The 21,524-nt window shown below is 38.6% G+C and overlaps 2 protein-coding genes across 3 annotated transcripts in view; one reads left to right on the top strand and one right to left on the bottom strand.

Annotated features, from left to right (window-relative positions):
• Nucleotides 1–228: 228 nt before the first annotated feature.
• LOC106086267 (Golgi apparatus protein 1) overlaps nt 229–21,524 on the bottom strand; it is a 45,113-nt gene continuing 23,817 nt past the window's right edge. Inside the window, exons 2-6 of one of the 2 annotated variants that reach the window (XM_013250866.2) lie at nt 12,747–13,274; nt 12,264–12,632; nt 6,770–7,139; nt 6,582–6,688; nt 229–1,208 (exon numbers count right to left, since the gene is read on the bottom strand). In XM_013250866.2, coding sequence (XP_013106320.1) covers nt 1,038–1,208; nt 6,582–6,688; nt 6,770–7,139; nt 12,264–12,632; nt 12,747–13,274 — 1,545 coding nt within the window. In that variant the 3' untranslated portion in view covers nt 229–1,037. The remainder of the gene's footprint in view (nt 1,209–6,581; nt 6,689–6,769; nt 7,140–12,263; nt 12,633–12,746; nt 13,275–21,524) is intronic. The other variant, XM_013250867.2, reaches the window with a different exon arrangement.
• LOC106086268 (esterase FE4) lies at nt 7,133–12,701 on the top strand. The gene is made up of 7 exons (XM_059369590.1): nt 7,133–7,406; nt 7,495–7,638; nt 7,717–8,232; nt 11,277–11,412; nt 11,475–11,662; nt 11,720–12,038; nt 12,102–12,701. The coding sequence occupies exons 1-7, from the start codon at nt 7,173–7,175 to the stop codon at nt 12,254–12,256; spliced, it is 1,692 nt and encodes a 563-aa protein (XP_059225573.1). The 5' UTR covers nt 7,133–7,172; the 3' UTR covers nt 12,257–12,701.

Genomic DNA, 21,524 nt, shown 5'->3' with positions numbered 1-21,524 from the left:
AAAGTATATTTGATTAAAGTTCATTCTAAGATTTATTAAAAATGCATTTACTTTCTTTTAAAAAATCCGCAATTACTTTTTGGGCAACCCAATATAAAACTTTAGCAAAATAGCATTGCTGTTTTAAATTAGATCTTTGCTGTAAAGAAATGTTCCTCTTTCGTATAAGAAATATCAAAATCAAAATTGAGAAAGACACTAATTTTCTTATAAGCAAACCAATTGTGCTTCAGGATGATAAGCTTGTAAAGCGTTTTATTCGACTAATATAAGATTTTCGTATTATAAAAAATATTTTTTTTTGTTATCTATTAGTATTTTACATATTTCTTATATTTTATGGTAAATATATATATTTTTTGTATTTTTTAAGCCTTAAAAGAATATTACTCGTGGATGTTATTAACAAAAACTTCACAGATCTAAGCTTGCATGTAGTGCCAAATGAATGATTTAGCTGCCAGGGTGAGGTAAACATTTTTGTAAATGGCGGCTTTTCAAGTTTTGCAGGAGAAAAATGTTCGCACTAATTCGCAATGTTAATTTGGGCGTTGTTGTTGGTCTTTATCATTAATGACATGTGAACAATTTCCCTTTCATTTTTTCGTATAGTGTTCTAAGAAAAAGTTAATGCACATTTTTGTTTGTTAATATTATAAAACATTCCAACACTTAATTACGTATGTCTACAAATTATTTCATTTGATGAAAATTAATTGGAAGTGGCATGTTTGGAGAGTCTATAAGAATTTTAAGGTCACATGTAAAAAGAAAATGAAATACTACTTTGGATGTACGATAGTTTTTTAGTATTGTAGGTAGACAAATAAAAAGGAGAAAATTTAAAGAAAAAACAAACAAACTAAACATAGTACAAGGACATACACATATGTTTAATAAAGAGAAGGACGAAATTATTGTTTCTTTTCAACTTTTGTTATGGAATCACTAGGTATAAAATATTACAAATATGTACTCGTATATGTATAGGTAGAACAGCTTAAGTCACAGAGAAATTAAAAATAATTGGCTAAATATTATTTATTTTTGGTGTTCATTGCACGTTTGGTGACGCGTCCAAAGAAGATGCCCAGTATAAAGACCATACCCACCGCAGTCATAAGAATCACAATGAAGAATTTTTTGGCTGGTGAGGTTACTACTTGATTTACCAATTGTTCCATATTTTCGGGGGGTTGCACTAAAACCTAAAATAGAAAAAGTATTTAAATGTATGTGTGTGTGTGTACCAGATATGTATTGCTTTGAATGGCAATAATCACAAAATGGTGTTGTTGTCGTCGTTAAGCTCCTATAGGATAGTAAGCTGGTTACGGTCCAAAGGACCGATCGTCGCGGAAACATGGTGGCCATTGGTTATTTAAAGGCGCCAATAATTCGCTTTGTCATATCGAACCTCTCACTGAGACTCTCCGCTCGATACAGCTGATTGTCCGCGACTAGCGTTACCGTTGAAAATTTTCAAATAGTGGCACAAAAAGTGTCATTTGTCATTTTTATTAAAAAAAAAAAAGACAAACAAAAAAGCTAGGAGTAATAAAAAACAAAAGGCGTATTTAATAGGGTGGCCGCATCGGCGAATTGCTACAACAAAGCATCTTTTTTTGGGAACTTGATGTGTCAAAATTTGTAAGCAAGGCGAAAAAAATTCTATTCGCCGTGACATTTCAAATTTGCTTCGACCAATCGGAGCAAGAAGTTTAAATATTGTCAAACTAGAAAAAACTCATTTAAAAATGCACAAAACTCCCAATAGCTCCAAAGACTAACCCACAAAACCACCAAGAAGGCATGCTGTTCACAAGGTTATTATAGCGGTAGATAGCTACCAAGTGAAGCTGGTGTTGAATGCTGTAGAATAATTAACGTACTACTAGTAAAGGGCTCAAAAAGGAATATTTTAACCAGAGGGGTTTTGTATGACTTTTTGAACCTCATGGATATTCGTGGGATTTTCAGGTCATTTGAAGAGGACAGTTAAAGTTTGTTGGCTACGAGGCTAACATTGCCATTATGGTGTGTGCCCGTGTGGCAAGATTGGCCAATGGTCCCCCGAAAGATAAAGTTTGTGCTATTCACCAATATGAGGTGATTTGGAGTGTTTAGGGGATTTCCCCCAGATGGGGAAAACCTACCGCACTCATTGCAATGCCAGGACTTTGACGTCACACCGCACACATGACGGACTTACATTTGAATTGTGGAGATGAGAATGAGTTATAGACGGTTGAGCACCTATTGTGGCATTGCCCAGAAATTGCGGTGGTAGGTGCAGGATTATGGCTAAACGAACAACTTTTATATGTCTAAATTATCTTCAGACACATAGTTCTTTAGCCATTGTGCCAAATGTCAGCTTAATCTCTCAATTTTTGAAGGCTCTAGAGTGATTACAACAGACGGACAGAAACACGGACATCGTTAAATCGTCTTAAAATTTTACGACGATCCGCAATATATATACTTTGTAGGGTGGGAAATTGATATTTCGATGTGCAAACGGAATGACTAAATGAGTATACCCCCAATCCTACGGTGATGGGTATAAAAAGGAAGCATTGAAACCAATAAAACAAACTTAAATGATACCGGCAATAGTTTTAAGTTTTGCCACTATAATAGTTTTTTTTTGCCATTTTCCTCACTTTAAAAAGAGTACTACTTTTCCGCTGGTTTCAAAGCCAATGTTTCGCCGACGTTTTTTTATATGGATTTCGATAGCATTCCGCTCGAAATACTGAACAGAAAACTCAGCTTGATACACTTGATTTGGCATATGTGGCGATTGAGTGCCAAATGTTGGGTCTCATACAGTTTTCTGGTTCGGATATTAATCCGCCACATGCCACTATAGACATACAACTAAACTGGTAATCGGCTTGTTGTGCGCTCTAAGTACTAAAAAGTAACCTCGAGAAATGAAAGATGGGAATTTCGTGCTACTTACAAAATCCCTAATTGTTTTCCATACAACGCCCATAAGTTAGTGCCGGTGTCTGTTAGCCACGAAGCCGGGCAATGACATAGGATGTGCTCCAACGTCTCATCATCTTCCCCCCGTGCCGCTGCAAGAAGTGCCCTGCACTCGACCTCGAGTATTGTCTCAGGTATTCGATCGGAAACCTCTTCCATTCCTTCCAGGTTTCCTATCGTTGCCTCGATTATACCTCATCCTCAAAACATTGGTGATCCCGACGTGATTAAGTTTTGTAATCACAAAAAGTTTAATATAAAAAATTATCAATTCGGATAGTACTTTATCGTTTAAAAATAAATCGTTTGGAAAGTGAAACAGTGAAAAATGCCTGTAACTGATCAAGGTACCGATACCATTAATGGGGAAGTTGCTGAGAATGTTTTGCCGTTCCGACCTACAATATCAGCGATGGAGAAGCATTTGGAGACATTAATCAAAGGCCTAACAAGCGAGCAGCTGGCCCAATATGATTTTGCCGATTTGTCCGTCCGTCTCGACTTTGTGGACCATATAAACGCATCATTTGAAGACGCTCAATCAGCATTGGAGGAAATATTAACCGCCAAACAAGAATGTAATGGGCGCCTGAGGTTCACAACTCTGTACTTGGATGCGAAGGCTAAATTGACCGGGCGATTGAATGTTATTCAAAGGTCAGAATCAAACCCTAGGTCTTCAAGGATGCGTCAATTTTCTATTGATGGTGGTTCGTTTGGTGAAAATTCATCGGCTATGCGTAAAACTAGGCTTCCAGAAATTCAGTGGAGGTTATGCAGATTGGCCGAACTTTTTCTCCCTGTTTACCACGGTTGTCGACAGCAGCACGGATCTCAGTGTTTTAGAGAAGTTTCATCATCTTCGTTCTAGCCTTACTGGTATCGCTCTAGACACTGTTTCTTCATTGGAGCTGACCGAGAAAAACTATGCGGAAGCGGTAAAATTATTGAAAAATAGATTCGATAATAAATTATTACATTTTCAGAGTCACATTAAAGAATAATTCTCCCTGAAATCTGTCGAAAATGGTTCTGCTGTAGGCCTTAGACATCTTAGTGACAAAATGAATTCGCATTTACGTGCTATGATGACCAATGCCTCCAAAGGCCAAATAGCGGATGGTTTTTTAATATACTTGGCAACATCAAAAATGGACACGGCCACACAGATCAAGTGGGAAGAGAGCTTGGCGGCAAATGAATTGCCCAGTTGGAGTTCCATGTCATCATTTTTAGACCAAAGGTGTCGTATGCTCGAAAATTTGGAGCATTCTGTCACTAACATGGATGCAACACACCAGAACACCAAGAAACAAAACCCCAAAAATCGTCCTGTGCATGTGGCTGCAGGAGCCAAATCGCCATCGTGTGTTTTTTGTGACTCAGTGGACCATTTTATTGTAAATTATCCACAGTTTTCTAACCTCTCTCCCTCTCTTCGGTTCAAAGAAGCAAAAAGGCTCAAATTATGTCTGAATTGTCTCCGTAAGGGGCATTCCTTGAAAACATGTTTCTCAGGCTGCTGTCGGCAATGTTCATCGAAACACCATACTATGTTGCATATGGAGCAACCATCTACGCCACATCCTTCAACATCATCGCAACCTGTGGAACCATCGAACACTCAAACAGTGCTGACGTCATTCGCCGACATCCCTCTGAACCTGTTGTATTATCTTTACTAAATTTTTCTCCATCGCAGTCCACCAAACTACTAAAGCGTAAGTAAGTATTGGTGTAATTACGCTCCTGTAGTGCCAGCGAACCCTTTTTCGATCGATTCAATCCCTCCTCAGCTGAGTGTTCAGATTCCTTCTCAGTCAGCTGCCGTAATAGGTTATTTATGATGGTCACCCGTAGGAGAGGCGATAAAATGTCCCCCACTTTTTCCCTTACATTATGTCATGAGACCCACAATTTATCCACCTGTTTCTAAGCATATGGTTCATCCAGTCTTTAAGGAACCGGTCCACCTGGTACTGGTCTAAGGATTGCATCAGTGTGCAGCACATTGTTAAAAGCCCCCTCGATGTTAATGCATGCCGCATCGAACGATTCTTCTATTTTATGGACAACCTCGTGCAGGGCAGTCTCCACCGTTCATCCCTTGACATAGGCATTCTGTTTGTATTTAAGCAATTCGTTAGATGTCCTACTCTTTATCATGGTATGCACAATACGTTTCATGGTTTTGCCTTGAAGCCTTACTACCTGTCTACTGGTAGTAAGGCTTATAGGTCTGTAGGCCTTTGGTGGTGCATACCTTGCCTTGCCGGGCCTGGATATAAACACCGCTCTTATCTCTTGCCAGGCTTTCGCAGTATATGCAAACCCACAGCACGCTGTATAAATAGCTTTCAGGAGGCACGTTTTGCCGCTCTGATAATCTTATTGTATTCCTTGTGCCGTTTGTAATATACATCCCAATAAACTTTCGCTTTTTTACGACGTGCTTTGTTATAAAGTCTGCGGACTTTTTTCCCAATATTGCGAATCTCCGCGGTCATCGAGGATTTTTCTTGGGCTGATTTCCTTGCTCGAAGAGTACACGTCTCTTCGAAAGACCCTACTATTGCAGTCGTAATCCTGTATGCATTGTCTTCAATGTCTTCTTTTCTTGCTTGAACAATCTAAATTAGCTTGCCCAAGCCTTCTCCAGTTTAGTATTCCGAATTTTTTTCAGTTGGTTTTCAACTTTTTACGGAAAGTTATTGGATTTAGCGCTGGCCATGGTATTCTAAAGCTAATGTAGCGGTGGTCAGAGAAGGAATGCTTCATGGTGACCCTCCAACCCTGAACCTCATCGATTAGATTTTACGAACATGTTGTCACTTCTAAAACTTCCTCCCTAATACTATTAACAAAGGTAGCGGTGTTAGCCATATTAGGTGTTATTGGGGCGTTAGTATTCAAAAATTTTCCCTGGACTTGACCAGACTTATTAATGTTGGTACTTCCCCACGAAATGTGGTGCGAGTTTGCATCGCACACCAATAGTAGTCTAATCAGTACACTAATAGTAGTCTGTTTTGCCTTCTTCACCAGCTGTGCAGCTCCGACGTGGGTGGCGGTGTCGGAGAGTCGAAAGGCAGATAAAGTGATGCCATGTAGGCTCCACCGTCCCCCTGTCTTATCACCTTTAAGGTGGAGTTACATACCTCGCGCAGCACTAATGCGTACTTGTGCCTGCATGTCAAAAAAATTAAAATAGGTTGGTTTGTGGAGTGTGAGTTACACAACAAATGCACGCGCGCATCTGGCGCAACAAGTTAACCAACTCTCAACATTGAACACGTTTCAAGGTGCAAAATAGATGAATATTTGAATGTTTTTTTTTGCAGTCCGTATAATAGAGAAATTCTTTTACGATTTTAATATTCAACTCCATTATTAACCATTTCTATTGAAATTAACTTTGGCGATGACATAAATAAGTCGGTTTTTAAAAATTCGTGTGAAGCAAAAGGCGTATGATTGCTTAAGAACGCGTAAGTGCTTCGCGTGGTATGTAACGCCAGCTTTAATGCACGCTCACTTGTTTCAAAACTTTTAATGCCTTGTCTTAATTTTCCATTTTATCTACATACCGTATCCGCATTACGGAACATTTCAATACGTCTTTGCAATTTTAGACGACAATCTTCTTCCATTGCTTTCGAGTGGTCTTGTAGAATTGTCTGTAGACACTTTAGCTCTGAAATTGTTGTAAAAAAAAAAACAAAATAAACAAAAATGTCAAAAAAAAAATAAATTTGTTACAAAAACGTCGACTTACTTCTTCCATTTCCCTTTTTCACATTCGAACAATAGCGTAACAAATCGTCTGTGCAAGCTTCTTCTAATATTGGATCTACGTGTATATCAGCTTTGGCCTCGGCTATTAAGGTGGCCACCTCCAGACGGCAATCTCTGTTGACAATCTTCTCATTAAGGAAAGCTGTTTTGAGACACTCTTCTACCATGCCATGTTCTTTGACATAATTTTCGGGATTGCAAAGAACAGCAATTTCGTGTTTACAAAAAGTTTGCAGCAAAGGATTCAATTTATAATTCAGAGCCTGCTCTTGTAAAATCTTTACCATTTCTTGTGCGCATTCTTCGTCCAGCAAAGATTTACGAAATTTATCCTTAAGACATTGGACAACCTTGAAGCGAAAAAAGGCGTAAACCGAAAAATAATGAAATTGGCTATTGTGATTATATTGCTTGCATTCTTAAATCTAAGTTTGGTGGTTACATTCTATTTACTGAAATTAAGTCATATAAGACATTGTCCTTGGATCTTGGTGAATATAAAGGGACAAGGATGGGTGTTGGGAAGCTATGACTTTACAGCATGGAGTAAACAAAGATTTATGCAATTCCGCGGCATACCATATGCTGAAGCACCTAGTGGGCCAAAGAGATTTAAGGTAAAAACAACTTAAAAGCCAAGAATCTAGGGGATAATTCAAACACTTTCGCTGAATCGAATCTTTTCTCTGGATTACTATTAAATAGGCTCCGGTACCAAAACGCCCTTGGACAAGTTTCTTTGATGCCACAAAATATGGCCGTAGTTGTCCAGCTCTTCGTAGTATTCCCCAGCCTTTGGGCAAAGGAGATCTTGAAGATTGTCTTAACCTATGTGTGTACACCAAAAAGGTAATGATTTTCCATTAAATCACTTCTCTAGGAACATATTTTAGCTTAAACAACCTATGGCCTTTCATTTCCCTTCAGCTCAATGTTAAACGTCCCGTTATGTTTTATGTATATGGTGGTGGATTTTATAATGGCACTGCCTCCGATTTTCCACCAAACTTCTTAATCGAAAAAGATATTGTACTGGTAGTACCAAATTTCAGAATTGGTTTGTTGGGATGGGCTTTTACCAAGTCCAAAGAATTGCCTGGAAATATGGCATTGTTAGATTTGCAAATAGCCTTGGTATGGATTGAACAAAATATAGCAACATTTGGCGGTGATCCCCATACTATTACTATAATGGGTCAAAGTGGAGGAGCTTGCATGGCAGGAGCATTAATGTTAAGTCCCCTGACAAATTTAAACCATATCAAACGTTTTATCATTATGTCCGGGTCAGTGCTTAGCAACTGGGCTATCAATAGGAATTATCGCCAACAAATCGAGCGTATCTGTGGCAACTTGAATTGTAGCTTTTGTAGTGATGACAAATATTTAGCAAGTTGCTTAAATAGTGCTGGAGTAAAACATATTTTGGAAGCTAGTAAAAATGTAAGTCACTTAATTCCAAATACAAAACTAATGGATTCGTCCTGCCTTAAAATAGGGGGTTATTTGCTTCGTCACTTCGCTTGTAACTCATCAAAATATTGACCAGATACCATAGGGTTAGGTTAGGTTGAATGACCTACCCCTCGTTAAAGGGAGTACACCTGGGTATATATTTCTAGATCCGATATAGAGTTCAGAAAGGGTAATAGAGAAGAGAGTTCGGAGCAAATGCAGCTTTTATAGTAATCATAGAGCGGGATTCCTATACTCGCCGCTATAAGACCATTGCACAGTATGCGGTGCTGACCATCTGGTCCCGTCCTTCTAAATCAGAGAAAAAGCGTCTCCTCACCTGGGAGTCGGTATCACTGAAACCCCGGATATGTGAGCAACTATTATTCGATCATCCCATTCTTATCACGAAGGCTGGAGACTGGAGACTGAGCCGCTTCTGCCAAGGATTATAGGCCAATCAGTCTGTCATCCTGTGTCTTAGAGAACCTAGAGAGACAACTTGACATATGTATTAGGGACCGTCTCGATACTTCACTGGTGCATGTCGTCCTCGTAGCCACACTTGCATGTGGAGATAGCGACCCTCATCAAGCTCCTATCGTTCAGCAAGTTCGTTCCGGTCCATGGGACCGATTGCCGCGTGAATATGATGACCATTGGTTATTTAAAGGCGCCTATTACTCGCCTTGTCATATCGAGCATAAGAGGCATTCAGTATTTAAGCAGCAGCCGATGTCGCCGGCTCCTCACTAAGGCTCTCCACGCCAATCCCATTGCAGCCGGTTATACGTACCGGATTGACCTGATGAAGTCCTTCATCGGCAAGGGCTGCCGCCTCAGAGTACAATACACTGCTACAACAACAACTGCTGATTGTGCACGATACTGCTGTTTGTCCACGGCGATACTGCTGATCGTCCACGGCTGCAGTTATCCGTATGGAGCATTACACCATCCCAACCTGTGGACCCTCCCAGCTAAGCTTCTCGTGATAACGATGAACACCATGCAGATTGGAGCTAAAAGCTCCAGCCTGTGTGGTGTTAACAATTATCCCTTTCCGAGATATACGGCTATCAGCATGCTAACACTAAGATTGAAATGTGATTTGCTACATGAAAGGAAATTAGAGGCGGGCTTATTGGACATAGAAGGGGATATTCATAAAGCGAAGTTTGAGTCCATACATGGTGGCCTGGTGATTTGCCGCTTGATGTAGAGGTTCTCTCTTGTAGCGCTGCACCTCACGCTCTAGATCATGTATATTTACCTTAAGGCTTCTGGGCGTTGGACACCTATCCACAAGGCGATGATTTGGATAGTCTCTGCGATAACAGCCCACAAGGTATTGGTTAGACAGCACGAGTAGGATCTTTGACTCTTGATGTAGGTGGTCCACAGGAGAACTGAGGAGACAGCCCGTCGTAGTTCGAAGAGCTGCATTCTAACAGATCTGATAATTATTACACTGCGTGTCATAGAGCTGATGAGACCACACTGGCGCTGCATAACTTACCACAGACCGGACAACCGCTTTGTACGTGGTCAACAAGGTTCTTTGCCAGCACCCCAAGTTGTTGTTGTTGTAGCAGTGTGTTTCACACTGAGCCGACAGCGCTTGCCAATGAAGGACTCCATCGGGTCAATCCGGTACGTACAACGGGCTGCGATGGGATTGAGTACCCCAAGTGCTGCCGGCAAGTGACTACAGGACCTTGTTTCTACTTTTGATTTCTATGGCAAATTGCTGTGTCATGTGAAGAGAATTTGTCAATCCCATGGCAGCCGGTTGTACGTACCGGATTGACCCGATGGATTCCTTCATCGGCAAGGGCTGCCGCCTCAGTATACAACACACTGCTACAACAACAATAACAACAAGAGAATTTGTAAGAGCTGTCAAATGTGACATCAAGTGTTTTGGAACACTTGATGGTCGGAATTGTCAATCCATCGACCATCACTTTCAGCCCCCTACGCACCTCATGCGTGTATGTAATGAACAATGTGGCTGAAGATTTGGAGGCAGATATTTTCAGATCTCTCTCTTGGGTTTAATGGAGGATAGGTAGAGGTTAAACAAAGCCGCAGATATGACCCCGCCTTGAGGAAGCCCCTGTTTCACTCTACGGTGTTTTGATTTCTTACCCTAAATTCCACAAATGACTGGCGACCACACAGATAATTCGCGACCCAGAGTTTCAGGCCTGACTGGAGGGACATATTGTCGAATGCCTGCGATAGGTCCAGTATCACGAGGACCGTCCAACACATGGCCTGGGCTGATAGAAGCTACGGCAAATATGTGCGGTGATGGCATGCAAAGCAGTTGTTGTGCTATGCAGTCTTCGAAATCCATGCTTACCTAAACCGGTACCATGTTTACTTAACCGGTACCTGTTTATTTCCAGATTCAGCTCGCTGATTCTGGGGTTATTGGGGTTCGTGCATCGAATCCCATCACGCTTGTCTACGATCGCACTTGGAGTATTCGACCGACTGGTTCGTACACTGAGGCGGCACGTTAAACGTGGACATTTAGGCTGCACTGAACATACGGAGACGCTATATTTTGCAGAGCATATGTTTGCGTGAAGGAATTGGAAGCGGTGGAGCATCATTGGTGTCACTGCCTCGCAATTGCGAAGTATGATACAGGATTATGGGTGATTATGGGCACTAAGTCCTCTTGTCATTCTCGGTTTCTGTAGAAACCTAAATTGTCTAGCTGGACCATACTCTCACCGGTGACAGTTTCTCCCCGGTCCGCTTGAACTTCCGTTGGTGTTGTTGTACCAGCGTGTTTTACACTTAGGCAGCAGCCTTCCCTATGAAAGACTCAATCGGGCTAATGCGGTACGTCGACCGGCTGGCATGGGAATTATTGTCTAATGGGCTGCTTTCCGCTTTTCTATAGTTTCTATTTATTTGGTCTTAGTTAAGGCAATTCAGCAAAATTTTATTAGTTTTGCCAGAAATGATCGTCAAAACCTTACCTGTGGTTTTATTGATTGGTTTTTCACCTTTAGGAATTTTTCTCTCCTGTAGTGGATGACCTCTATGGAGTAATACCCAAAGAACCCCTTGCTCTTATGAAAGATTTCACGCAACCAATATCAGTTTTGACTGGATTTACAAAACATGACGGTTCTTTTGCTGTTGCTAGTGAGTTTATATGTCTAGACAATTGAAACAAATGTAATCCCTGCATATTTATTTTCTTGCAGTACATTATGATGAGGTACACAAAACTCAATTGAATGTCTCCGATATGAGAGTACAAGAATTTGCAGAAGGTTTAGTGAATATAATAAATAATCAAGTTCGATTGTCGGAAAATGTTTCAAAACTTTTGTTTTCACCGCAACTTTTGAGCAGCCACAATCACAAAATGGCTATTCCGGCTTATATTGATGTTAGTCAAGTATGAGTTTTATGATTTTCTACAATAATCTTCTGTCTTGTTCCCCAGCTGGCTAGCATTGAGTTTATGAAATATCCAGTCTTACTTTTTGCCCATCATTTACTTGAGAAAGGATTGGCGCCTGTTTACCTCTATACTTTGGACTACGAAGGACAACATACCCGATTTGGTTATGGCTTTTCTACAGAGCATTACCCGTTTAATGGGGGAGTGCATCATTCCGATGATAATTTATATTTATTCTCAACTCACTCGCTCAATAAAAGGGATACAAAGGTTTCTCAGAATATGGTAGAACTTTGGACATCTTTTGCAATAACTGGCATCCCAAAACTACATTGTGGTCCAAAAATCGTCTCAATGCAGGGTAAGTGTCTTATTAAATATCTCCAATGCGTATTTCCTAAATTTGGAAAATCCTTATTTCAAGATGATTTGGGACCCTACATTTCCATAAATCAAAAAATAATAATAAAATCGAATGTCTCCAAAGAACTAACGGTTGCCACTAAAGACCCTTGCAAACACAAGCTTATACGGTCTAATAAACGTTTTTTGAATTTCAAATCTCCTAAGTGCTTTTAAAACGTACCTTGCCATTCAGCTCTTCATTTGGCTGCGCATTTGCCACTATGCCGGAACAATAGCGATCTATATTTTTGCCACAGTGTAGCTGCAGTGTTGGATTAAAACGAAAGTCGGTATTTTGTTCAATCATGCGATTGACCACAACTAAATGACAACGAGGGTCAAAGGCTGGATCATCTTTGTACACCTTTAAGCAATCCAATAGGCGCATGGGATCCTCTTTGGAGCAATATTTGTACGTCATTTCTTTGCAAGTATTGACTAGGGTATAATCAGTGGCACTATCTCCAAGTTCGGATTTCTTGACAAGAAATATGGCATGATGACAATCACTACCCAGGCGAGGAGTATTCAAGGCCAGACATTCCAAAGCCTGTTAAAAATAGATAACGAACTTATTAATAACAATAATAGATGATGATTTGGTTAAACAACAACTGAATGAAAATGGTTTGTATTGTTTGGTATGAGATGTAATACGACTTGCATTCTTATTATTCACCTGTCCCGGGCCTTTTTTGTCCGCACAAAACTCCTCCAATTCTTTTTTGCATGCCTTGCCCAACTTTGGGTCCAGTTCCAATGTCTCTCTTTGCTGATATAATTGTGCCTTTACTTGTTGACGGCATTCCTTGGGTATTCTAGGTCGTTGGCCTCGTATAGTGTCATTACGCATAACCTCACTTAAACAGGCGACTACATCATTTTTCGTTGTGCTTCCCGAACAAAAACGAACAACATATGGACGGCAAGCTTCTTTAAATTTATATGTAAAATGATAGTTTTTCAACGATATGATTTGAAAATGTTCTATAGCTGCCCGACATTTGAGATCTTGTCTAAGATCTGCATCATTTTTGTGCGAAATCAAACAATCCATCATATCGCCACGATCTTTGCCACCTTTCAGAATATGATCGCAATGGGTTTTCATTGCCTCCGTGCAGACGGACATTATGACGGGATTTAATTCGACATGGGCGGCTTCTTCTTCGGTGTAGGCTGAAACTGCTTCCTACAAATAAAAAAAAAAATCTAATGGAGCATTAAAAGGAAAATCACAGAATGGCAATGTTCGGCGGGATTAAACTTGAAACTTGTACCTATCATCATAAGTGCACAGGTAAATTGAAAAAGGGGTATCAGACTATAATCGCCCAACTATCGAATTTAGATTATAGTTAGACAACTATTGGGTTGCCCAAAAAGTAATTGCGGATTTTTTAAAAGAAAGTAAATGCATTTTTAATAAAGCTTAGAATGAACTTTAATCAAATATACTTTTTTACACTCTTTTTCTAAAGCAAGCTAAAAGTAACAGCTGATAACTGACAGAAGAAAGAATGCAACTACAGAGTCACAAGCTGTGAAAAAATTGTCAACGCCGACTATATGAAAAATCCGCAATTACTTTTTGGGCAACCCAATATTTAGAATATATGCCTAAATAAGTTGTCGTTTAATACTGGTTTCGAATTACCAACTTTTTCCATTTTCGCACAGTGGTTCACGCAAAATTGCCTTTCTAGTCGTTTGACTGATTTTTTCCAAAAATTCAATAGTTAGACGATTATTATATGCCTATAGTGATTAGAAACTAGACTAGTCTGAGGCCGGCTTCAAATTACAAACTTTATTCATTTTCGCAAATGGTTCACACAATTTGAATCATTTTTTCAAGTATTACCCAAAAATTCGATAGTTAGACAGTTATTTGGAATATATGCCTATATGGATTAGAAATTAGACTCATAGGCTGTCGTTTAAAACCGGTCCCAACTTGTCAACATTTTTCGTTATTGCACGGTGGTTCACGCAAAGTTAACTTTCCGGTCTTTTGTCAAGTTTTCCCCAAAAAATCGATAGTTAAGGCTGGTACTACGTTTATTTGGGGGAAAAATTCCTTAAATCCTTCTTTCGGTGGTTTGTAAAGGTTACCACATTTAATTTTTTGGGTTTCTTTGGCTAAAATGTTGCCATTTAGATATAAAAATTCATATGGCCCATCAACCAATTTATCAGCTGCTTACGTACATGTTTACATACAAATGTGAGTGTGTGGACCGTACTCAAATTTATATACGTTTTTGCAATTTCAACCAAGACCCACCCTTTCAAAATTATTAAATAAATAAAACACAAAACTAATTAAAAAGAAAAGAATTCAGCTTTTATTTGCAAAAATAATTAGATTTTGTAGTATTTTCGTTGGTTTAAGTTAAATAAACACAACTTTCCAAAAGCCTTTGCCATCATCGTCCACTTGCAATGTGGATTTAAGAAGGTGGTCTCACGCGAACAGCTGGTAACAGCCGGCCGGGTTTGACGGTATTAAGATGTCAGATTTTTGTTTGCGTTCTCTTTGTTGTCATCTTCTTTCTCACATATTATCTGCACATGCACACAAATTTCTTTGTGTGTGTAGGCAAAACGTCGATCGGCTTGGTGACAAGATGGGACCACCTTTGTTGTTTCGCCGTGGTCCACTTGTATAAAATAATAGCAAGACCGAAAACAAAACACTAGCTTTCACAATCGTAATTACTTCGTATAGATTTATTGCAATAGCTTGTTATGAAAGAAACATTTATTTTAGAAGTATATTTATTTATATTTATATACAAAAAGTATCTTATTTATGCATCCACAAATAATATTTCTTTTTCACCCCGAGTGCATGTATGTAAGCAAAATCACTAACATTTACAAACACTTGGTTGCAATTAGAAGTTTGGCGATCGCGTTTATTATACGACTTGTTGCGCAGCGACAGTGGCTGTGCTCTTTTTGGGTGTCGTGAAATGTAAATTTCCCCTGGATATGAAAACAAGTTATAGCGAAACGAACAACAATATTTTCCGCTCATTTTTTATATGGAAAACCGCGAAAACCGAATATAGTACCAACCTTTAGACGATTATTTAGAATATATTAGTGATATTGTGGGAAAAATGTTTATTATTGATTCACCTTATTATTTACTAGATAATTTAGGCTTTTTTGTTACAATTTAAATTAAATTTTTATGAATAAGTGATTTTTTTCGTATTTAGTTAGTAAATTGTGTGTAAAATTTTTTAATAGTGATCTGCTATTGCCGGTTCAGTTAGTTGTTTGCTTTTTCACTAGTCAAATTCGGAATTTAGCATCACTCACATGGTGATCGATACAGTGTTTTCGTAGGATTTAACCTCCCTTTCACAGATGGAGTCAAGGACGGGTTTGACGGTAGACTCAGAAACATAAGAAAGCGAATGAATATGCCAGGAAGGGCTCCTCCACTGCGAACGAACTGGATCCCGATCTTGTCGAACTACTGGACAAAGTAGATAGCATGGACAGTGAGGAATCGGTAGCGAGGTGGTAATCTTAAATGGATGCCGAACTGACTGAAAACTGGCCTGCCGTCGAACGAAGGAACTGCTGATCTATGATAAGATGTCATTGAGCACTATTACGGAAATTATAAATGGCCACTGCACGGAAGCTGGAGATTGAAAAGCTACAAACACAACAAATGGCAGCGGCATACTCCACTCGACTGACCCAACTGCTTTATGAAAGCACTCCTTGTTCCGATGATATAATGGCGCAGTGGCAAACTATTGCCCACTCCATTGAAAATGCCGCGAAATCCGTACTTGGGTATCGGAAGCCTCCTCCAATAAACCCATGGTACGACCAAGAGTGTCGAGATGCTACTGAAGCCAAGAATGCGGCATATAGAGCAACCCTGTAATCAGTAGCAACGCGCCAGATGAAGTCCGGAAATTCTACCAAAGAATTAAACATCAAACCCATGGCTTTGGTGCAGGCACATCCTCCTGCAGAGACAAAGAAGGAAATCTGGTAACTGACACAGATAACATGCTGAGGATATGGAAAGAACATTTTACCCAACTGCTAGTGTCCGATGTTGGCGGCGAAGAGGATACGGTAGAACCAATCTCGGATGATGGTATAGAATGTTTACCTCCTAGTCAGAATGAGGTCCAAGTAGCAGTGACCCGACTAAAGAACAACAAGGCAGCAGGAGCCGACGGGTTACCCGCTGAACTATTTAAGACCGGACGCTACACGCTGATAAGGCGTATGCATCAGCTTATCTGCGCAATATGGCTAGAAGAACGCATACCCGATGATTGGAACGTCAGCATACTATGTCCCGTACACAAGAAAGGAGACAAGACGGAATGTGCCAACTACAGAGGAATAAGTCTCCTCCCCATCGCATACAAGATACTCTCGAGCGTACTGTGGGCCCTATCAATGCGGCTTTAAACCTGGTAAATCCACCCTAGACCAGATATTTACAATGCGCCAAATCCTGGGAAAGACCCGAGAGGACAAATCAACACCTACCATCTCTTTGTTGACTACAAAGCCGATTCGATACTCCTTTACGTTCAAAGGTATTTCAAGCTATGTCTGAGTTTGGTATCCCTGCAAAATTAATAAGACTCTGGAGGATAACGCTTGCTGATAATCGTTACTCAGTAAGAAGGTAAGAAAGAGGTTTCAGACAAGGAGACAGCCTATCGTGTGATCTCTTTAACATCCTGCTGGAGAAGATTATACGAGATGCAGATGTGATATGGCACACTAATCACAAGAGAACACATGCTACTCGCCTATGCCTACGACATCGATATCATAGGTCAGTCACAGGAAGTAGTAACTGCAGCCTTGAAAGAATCGAAAGAGAGTCAGTGAAAATGGGTCTGGCTGTAAATGGAGATAAGACGAAATGGATGGTTTCAGCTCCCAAAAAGCCTTGCACAACCGAGCAGATAAAGAAAATGGAGAAAGTCGGAAACCACAACTTTGAGACAGTCAGTAACTTTATCTACCTCGGCATCGCCATAACCGAAACGAATGACACCAGTTTTGAGATTAAGCGACGAATAATACTGGCAAACAGATGCTACTTTGGACTAAGTAAGCAGTTTAGAAACAAGGCCATCTCTCGACAGACGAAGATTACACTATACAAGACACTGATACTACCCGTGCTGTTATATGGTTCTGAAGCATGGGTACTTGTGAAAGCAGATGAGGCAGTGCTTGGAGTATTTGGGAGAAAGCTTCTTCGTAAAATATATGGACCAGTTTGCGTTAACCGAAAATATGGGCTACGTATGAACCACGAGCTGTATGACGACGATAGCATAGTTACACGCATCAAAATACAACGGCTGCGTTGGCTAGATCATGTTCTCAGAATGGATGAAGAAGCTCCAGCAAAGAAGTCTTTTGAAGGCAAACAAAAGCCCGATGAAAAGATCAAGTTGTGGGAGACACCTCGAAACTTGGTGTCAGAGATTTTAGAATGAGCGCAGAAGATCGAGGCGCTTGGAACGCTATTCTACGTTCAGCTGGTGGAACAAATATTCTGTCGTTGCCAATTAAAGTAAGTAATAAATGGGCACAGTGGCGCAGAGATTACCACATATCATATCCCGGCGTGAATATCAAAAAATTTCAGCGGTCGTTATCCCCTTACAAAATGCTGGCGACATTTTTAAGTATCCAGCCATGTTAAACATCTGTAATAAGTTGTTGTTGTAGCAGTGTGTTGTAAACTGAGGCGGCAGCCCTAGCTGATGAAGGACTCCATCGGGTCAATCCGGTTGCCATGGGATTGCATCTAACAAGCGCAAATTTGCCCCTGATCATTCCATCAAGGAACAGGGGCAAAATTCTCACATATCAATGAGTGTAATCATTGCGATTACATTATGATTTTGAAATTTGAAATGTAAGAAATAAAGCATAGACAAAATGTTCTAATAACCGCGTGCACGCGCTTTTGAAGATTTACTAATGATTCGTCAGGACGACCGTTTCGTTAGTTTTAATTTTCTTGCTGTTTAATAACAAACAAGCAAGGACGGGCTAAAGTCGGGCGAAGCCGACCTTTTGATACCCAACACCACATTGGATATGCAGGCTATGCCGTCGAATTTAAAATTTGGTAAAATTTTATTTTTTGAGAAGATCGTTTGATAAATGGGTTAGCAAATGCCTTCAAAGTGAAAATCGGGAGATGCATACATATGGGAGCTATATCTAAAACTGAATAAATTTCTATAAAATTCATCAGTCATCAGAAGAGATATAAGGGAAACCTTCGTGCCAAATTTTGTGATGATCTGTTAATATATTACTAAATTATTGAGTATTATTCAAAATCGGACGAAAATATATATGGTAGCTACATATAAATCTGAACCGATTTCTATTAAATTCAATAGCAATACCGGTAATCATAAGGGTATCCTTTGTGCCAATTTTTGTGTGAATCGGTTAACAAGTGACCAAATTATTGCAATACTAGTCTAAATCGAACGAATATTTATAAGGGAGCTATATCTAAATCTGAACCGATTTCTATGAAATTCACTAATAAGGTCGAGAAGAATGATCACTCTTGCAAAATTTCATGAGAATTGGTTTACAAATAACGATATAATTGCAATTTAAGTCCAAATCGGACGAACATATGTATGGGAGCTATATTTAAATCTGGGCCGATTTCTTTTAAATAATAATGTCTAAACTTATAAGAGAACTCTTCATGCAAAATTTCGTGAGAATCGGTTTACAAATGACGATATAATTGCAATTTTAATCCAAATCAGACGAATATATATATATGGGAGCTATATCTAAATCTGAACTGATTTCTATGAAATTCACTAATAATGACGAGACTTATAAAATAATCACTCGTGTAAAATTTCGTGAGAATTGGTTTTCAAATAGTCCAAATCAAAAGAACACATATATGGGAGCTATATCTCAATCTAAACCGATTTCTATGAAAATCACTTATAATTTAGAGACTTATAAGAGAATCTCTCGGGCAATATGCCGTGAGAATTGGTTGACAAATAACGATATAATTGTAATTTAAGTCCAAATCGAACAAACATATACATGGGAGCTATATCTAAAACTGAGCCGATTTCTAAATATGAAATGCACAATTAATACAATTTTAGTCCAATCGGAACCGATTTTTCTAATTTCAATTGATTTTGTCTCTAGGCCCAAGAAAATGCTTGTGTCAAATTTGAAGACGATCGGATGAATATTGCGACCTGTATTTTGTACACAAATTAATATGGGCAGACGGACAGACAGACAGACGGACATAGCTAAATTGAATCAGAAAGTTATTCTGAGTCGATCCGTATACTTATCTCTCTTCATTTTAGGTATTACAAACAAATTCACTAAGTTATAATACCCTGAACCACAGTAGTGGTGTAGGGTATAAAAATCCTTAAACGATTGTCCAAAAAGAGCCGCAGAAGATTTTTTTTCAAACATCATTTCAAAAATGTTAGCAAGGCTTGGAAACAATAAGTTCATGGGCTTATGTTCTTGTTCGCGGTCCACAAATATATGTAATGGTGTGTGTGCATTAGCCCGCCACTGATTTAAAGTAATGAAAGCAAGCCAAAGCAACATACAAAAAAATAAAGCTTTAATTTGACCGATTAAATATATAAAAAACTTTTCAAACAAGGTTTCAATTGCTTTAATAATTTTTAACATAGAAATTCGATTTTCTTTTGTATCACGGTAAGTGATTGGTAAACAAGGTATACGTTGAACATATTTTTAATTGTACGAATTAAATTTTTATTTAATAGTATAAATAGTGCATTGATCAAGATTATATTTTAACCCCTTTCACACGTATGTAATGTGAAAAGAAATGAGAATGAGTCAAATATATGTCTCGCTTTTATCATATAAAGACACAAAGTAGCGTGGCTGGACGAAAAAGTGATTGGTAAACAAGGCGTACATTGAACATATTTTTAATTGTACGAATTAAAATGTTATTTAATATTATATAGTTTATTGTTGACCTTTTTGATTATAATTTCGTGGATAGTTCGGCTTGAGGTCATGTACAATTGTTAAAAACAGGTATCGGTGTTTTTTATTGTTTTATTTTAAATTTTTTCCAATATTTCGATTACCGCCTGTAATCTTCATCAGGGAATGGACTACTAAAAAGATTATGTAACATAAAACAGAATTTAACAAAAGCACAGAAACAAAATATGTATTTGATTAAATTTTTTTGGACTCAATAATAAATTCAATAAATTTTAATTGACCCATTCCACTAGCAGCCATACATCCCCACACCATAACTTCACCACCACCGTGCTTCACCGTTCCAACTAAATTTTGTTTTTCCAGCTCAGTCCCGTACTTGCGCCACACTATTCGCCGACCTTTAATGCCAAAAATACAGAATTTGCTCTCGTCGGAGAAAATAATTTGTTTCCAGAATTCAGGAGGCTTATTGATGAAAGTATTAGCGAATGCAATCCGCTTTTGTCTGACTGAATGTACGGCTGACTGAAATATACGGCTTTCTTTGAGCAACTCTTCCATGAAATCCAGCTCTATGTAATATTTTTCTGGCTGTTTCGGCACACATGCTTTTTTTTAAATATTGTTTTAATATTTTCAACAATTTTGGTTGATGTTATACGAGGGTTGTTGCTTGCCTTATTTGCCATAATTTTTTTGGACGTCCAGGCCGAGGCTTTGAAGTTATAATGCCGGTTTCTTTGTAATTATTAATTACGCGCTGGACAGAAGAATATGTTCTTCCAACTGTTCCACCAATATTTCTAAAGCTTTGTCCTTCTTTCCACAATTTAATAATTATTTTTCTTTCAGATATGCATGTTTCCTTTCCTTTAGTTTCCATGTTTCCAAATTTATTAATTTTTTAAAAAAACACGTGTAACTATCACTTGTTATGATAATGAAATGGGGAAATGTGATCGAAACTGATCAAAAATAAGAACAAGCACCATAAGAAGTAACGGTACATTCGAAGTAAACAAAGTGAACGCAGACTTTTTGGTTGTCATAATTTCTTTTTATGAGACAAAAGTACCGTTAGAACAAAAAAGCAAAAGCAAACTTGTATTTTTGTTTTTGTTTTCTCATTTAAGAAATACAAAGAAACAACATATACAATAAAACTTAACATTATTTATTTTTTTATGTTGTTTTTTAATCATTAAAAAAGAAATTGTCACATGAACGCAGACTTTATGGACTATGTGTACATACACAAAGTAGCGTGGCTAGACAAAAAACAATATCAAGAAAAATAGAAATTTTAGTTTTTTTTTTATCTCTTCGTTAAATATAATTTACTTAATTATATTAATTTCAAAGTAAAAAAAATATTGTGAAAAATGTTACGCTGAAATAGTGAAAA

Source organism: Stomoxys calcitrans, chromosome 1, assembly GCF_963082655.1.
Source record: "Stomoxys calcitrans chromosome 1, idStoCalc2.1, whole genome shotgun sequence".
Classification (NCBI taxonomy): Eukaryota; Metazoa; Arthropoda; class Insecta; order Diptera; family Muscidae; genus Stomoxys; species Stomoxys calcitrans.
This window is presented reverse-complemented; position numbering and strand designations above follow the sequence as displayed.

Bases quoted from the DNA above. Each gene is read 5' to 3' on its own strand.
- LOC106086268 (XM_059369590.1), top strand. From the start codon at position 7,173: ATGAAATTGGCTATTGTGATTATATTGCTTGCATTCTTAAATCTAAGT. The intron at 7,639-7,716 runs GTAATGATTTTC...ATTTCCCTTCAG, and splicing joins TATGTGTGTACACCAAAAAG to CTCAATGTTAAACGTCCCGT. The intron at 8,233-11,276 runs GTAAGTCACTTA...TTTCACCTTTAG, and splicing joins TTTTGGAAGCTAGTAAAAAT to GAATTTTTCTCTCCTGTAGT.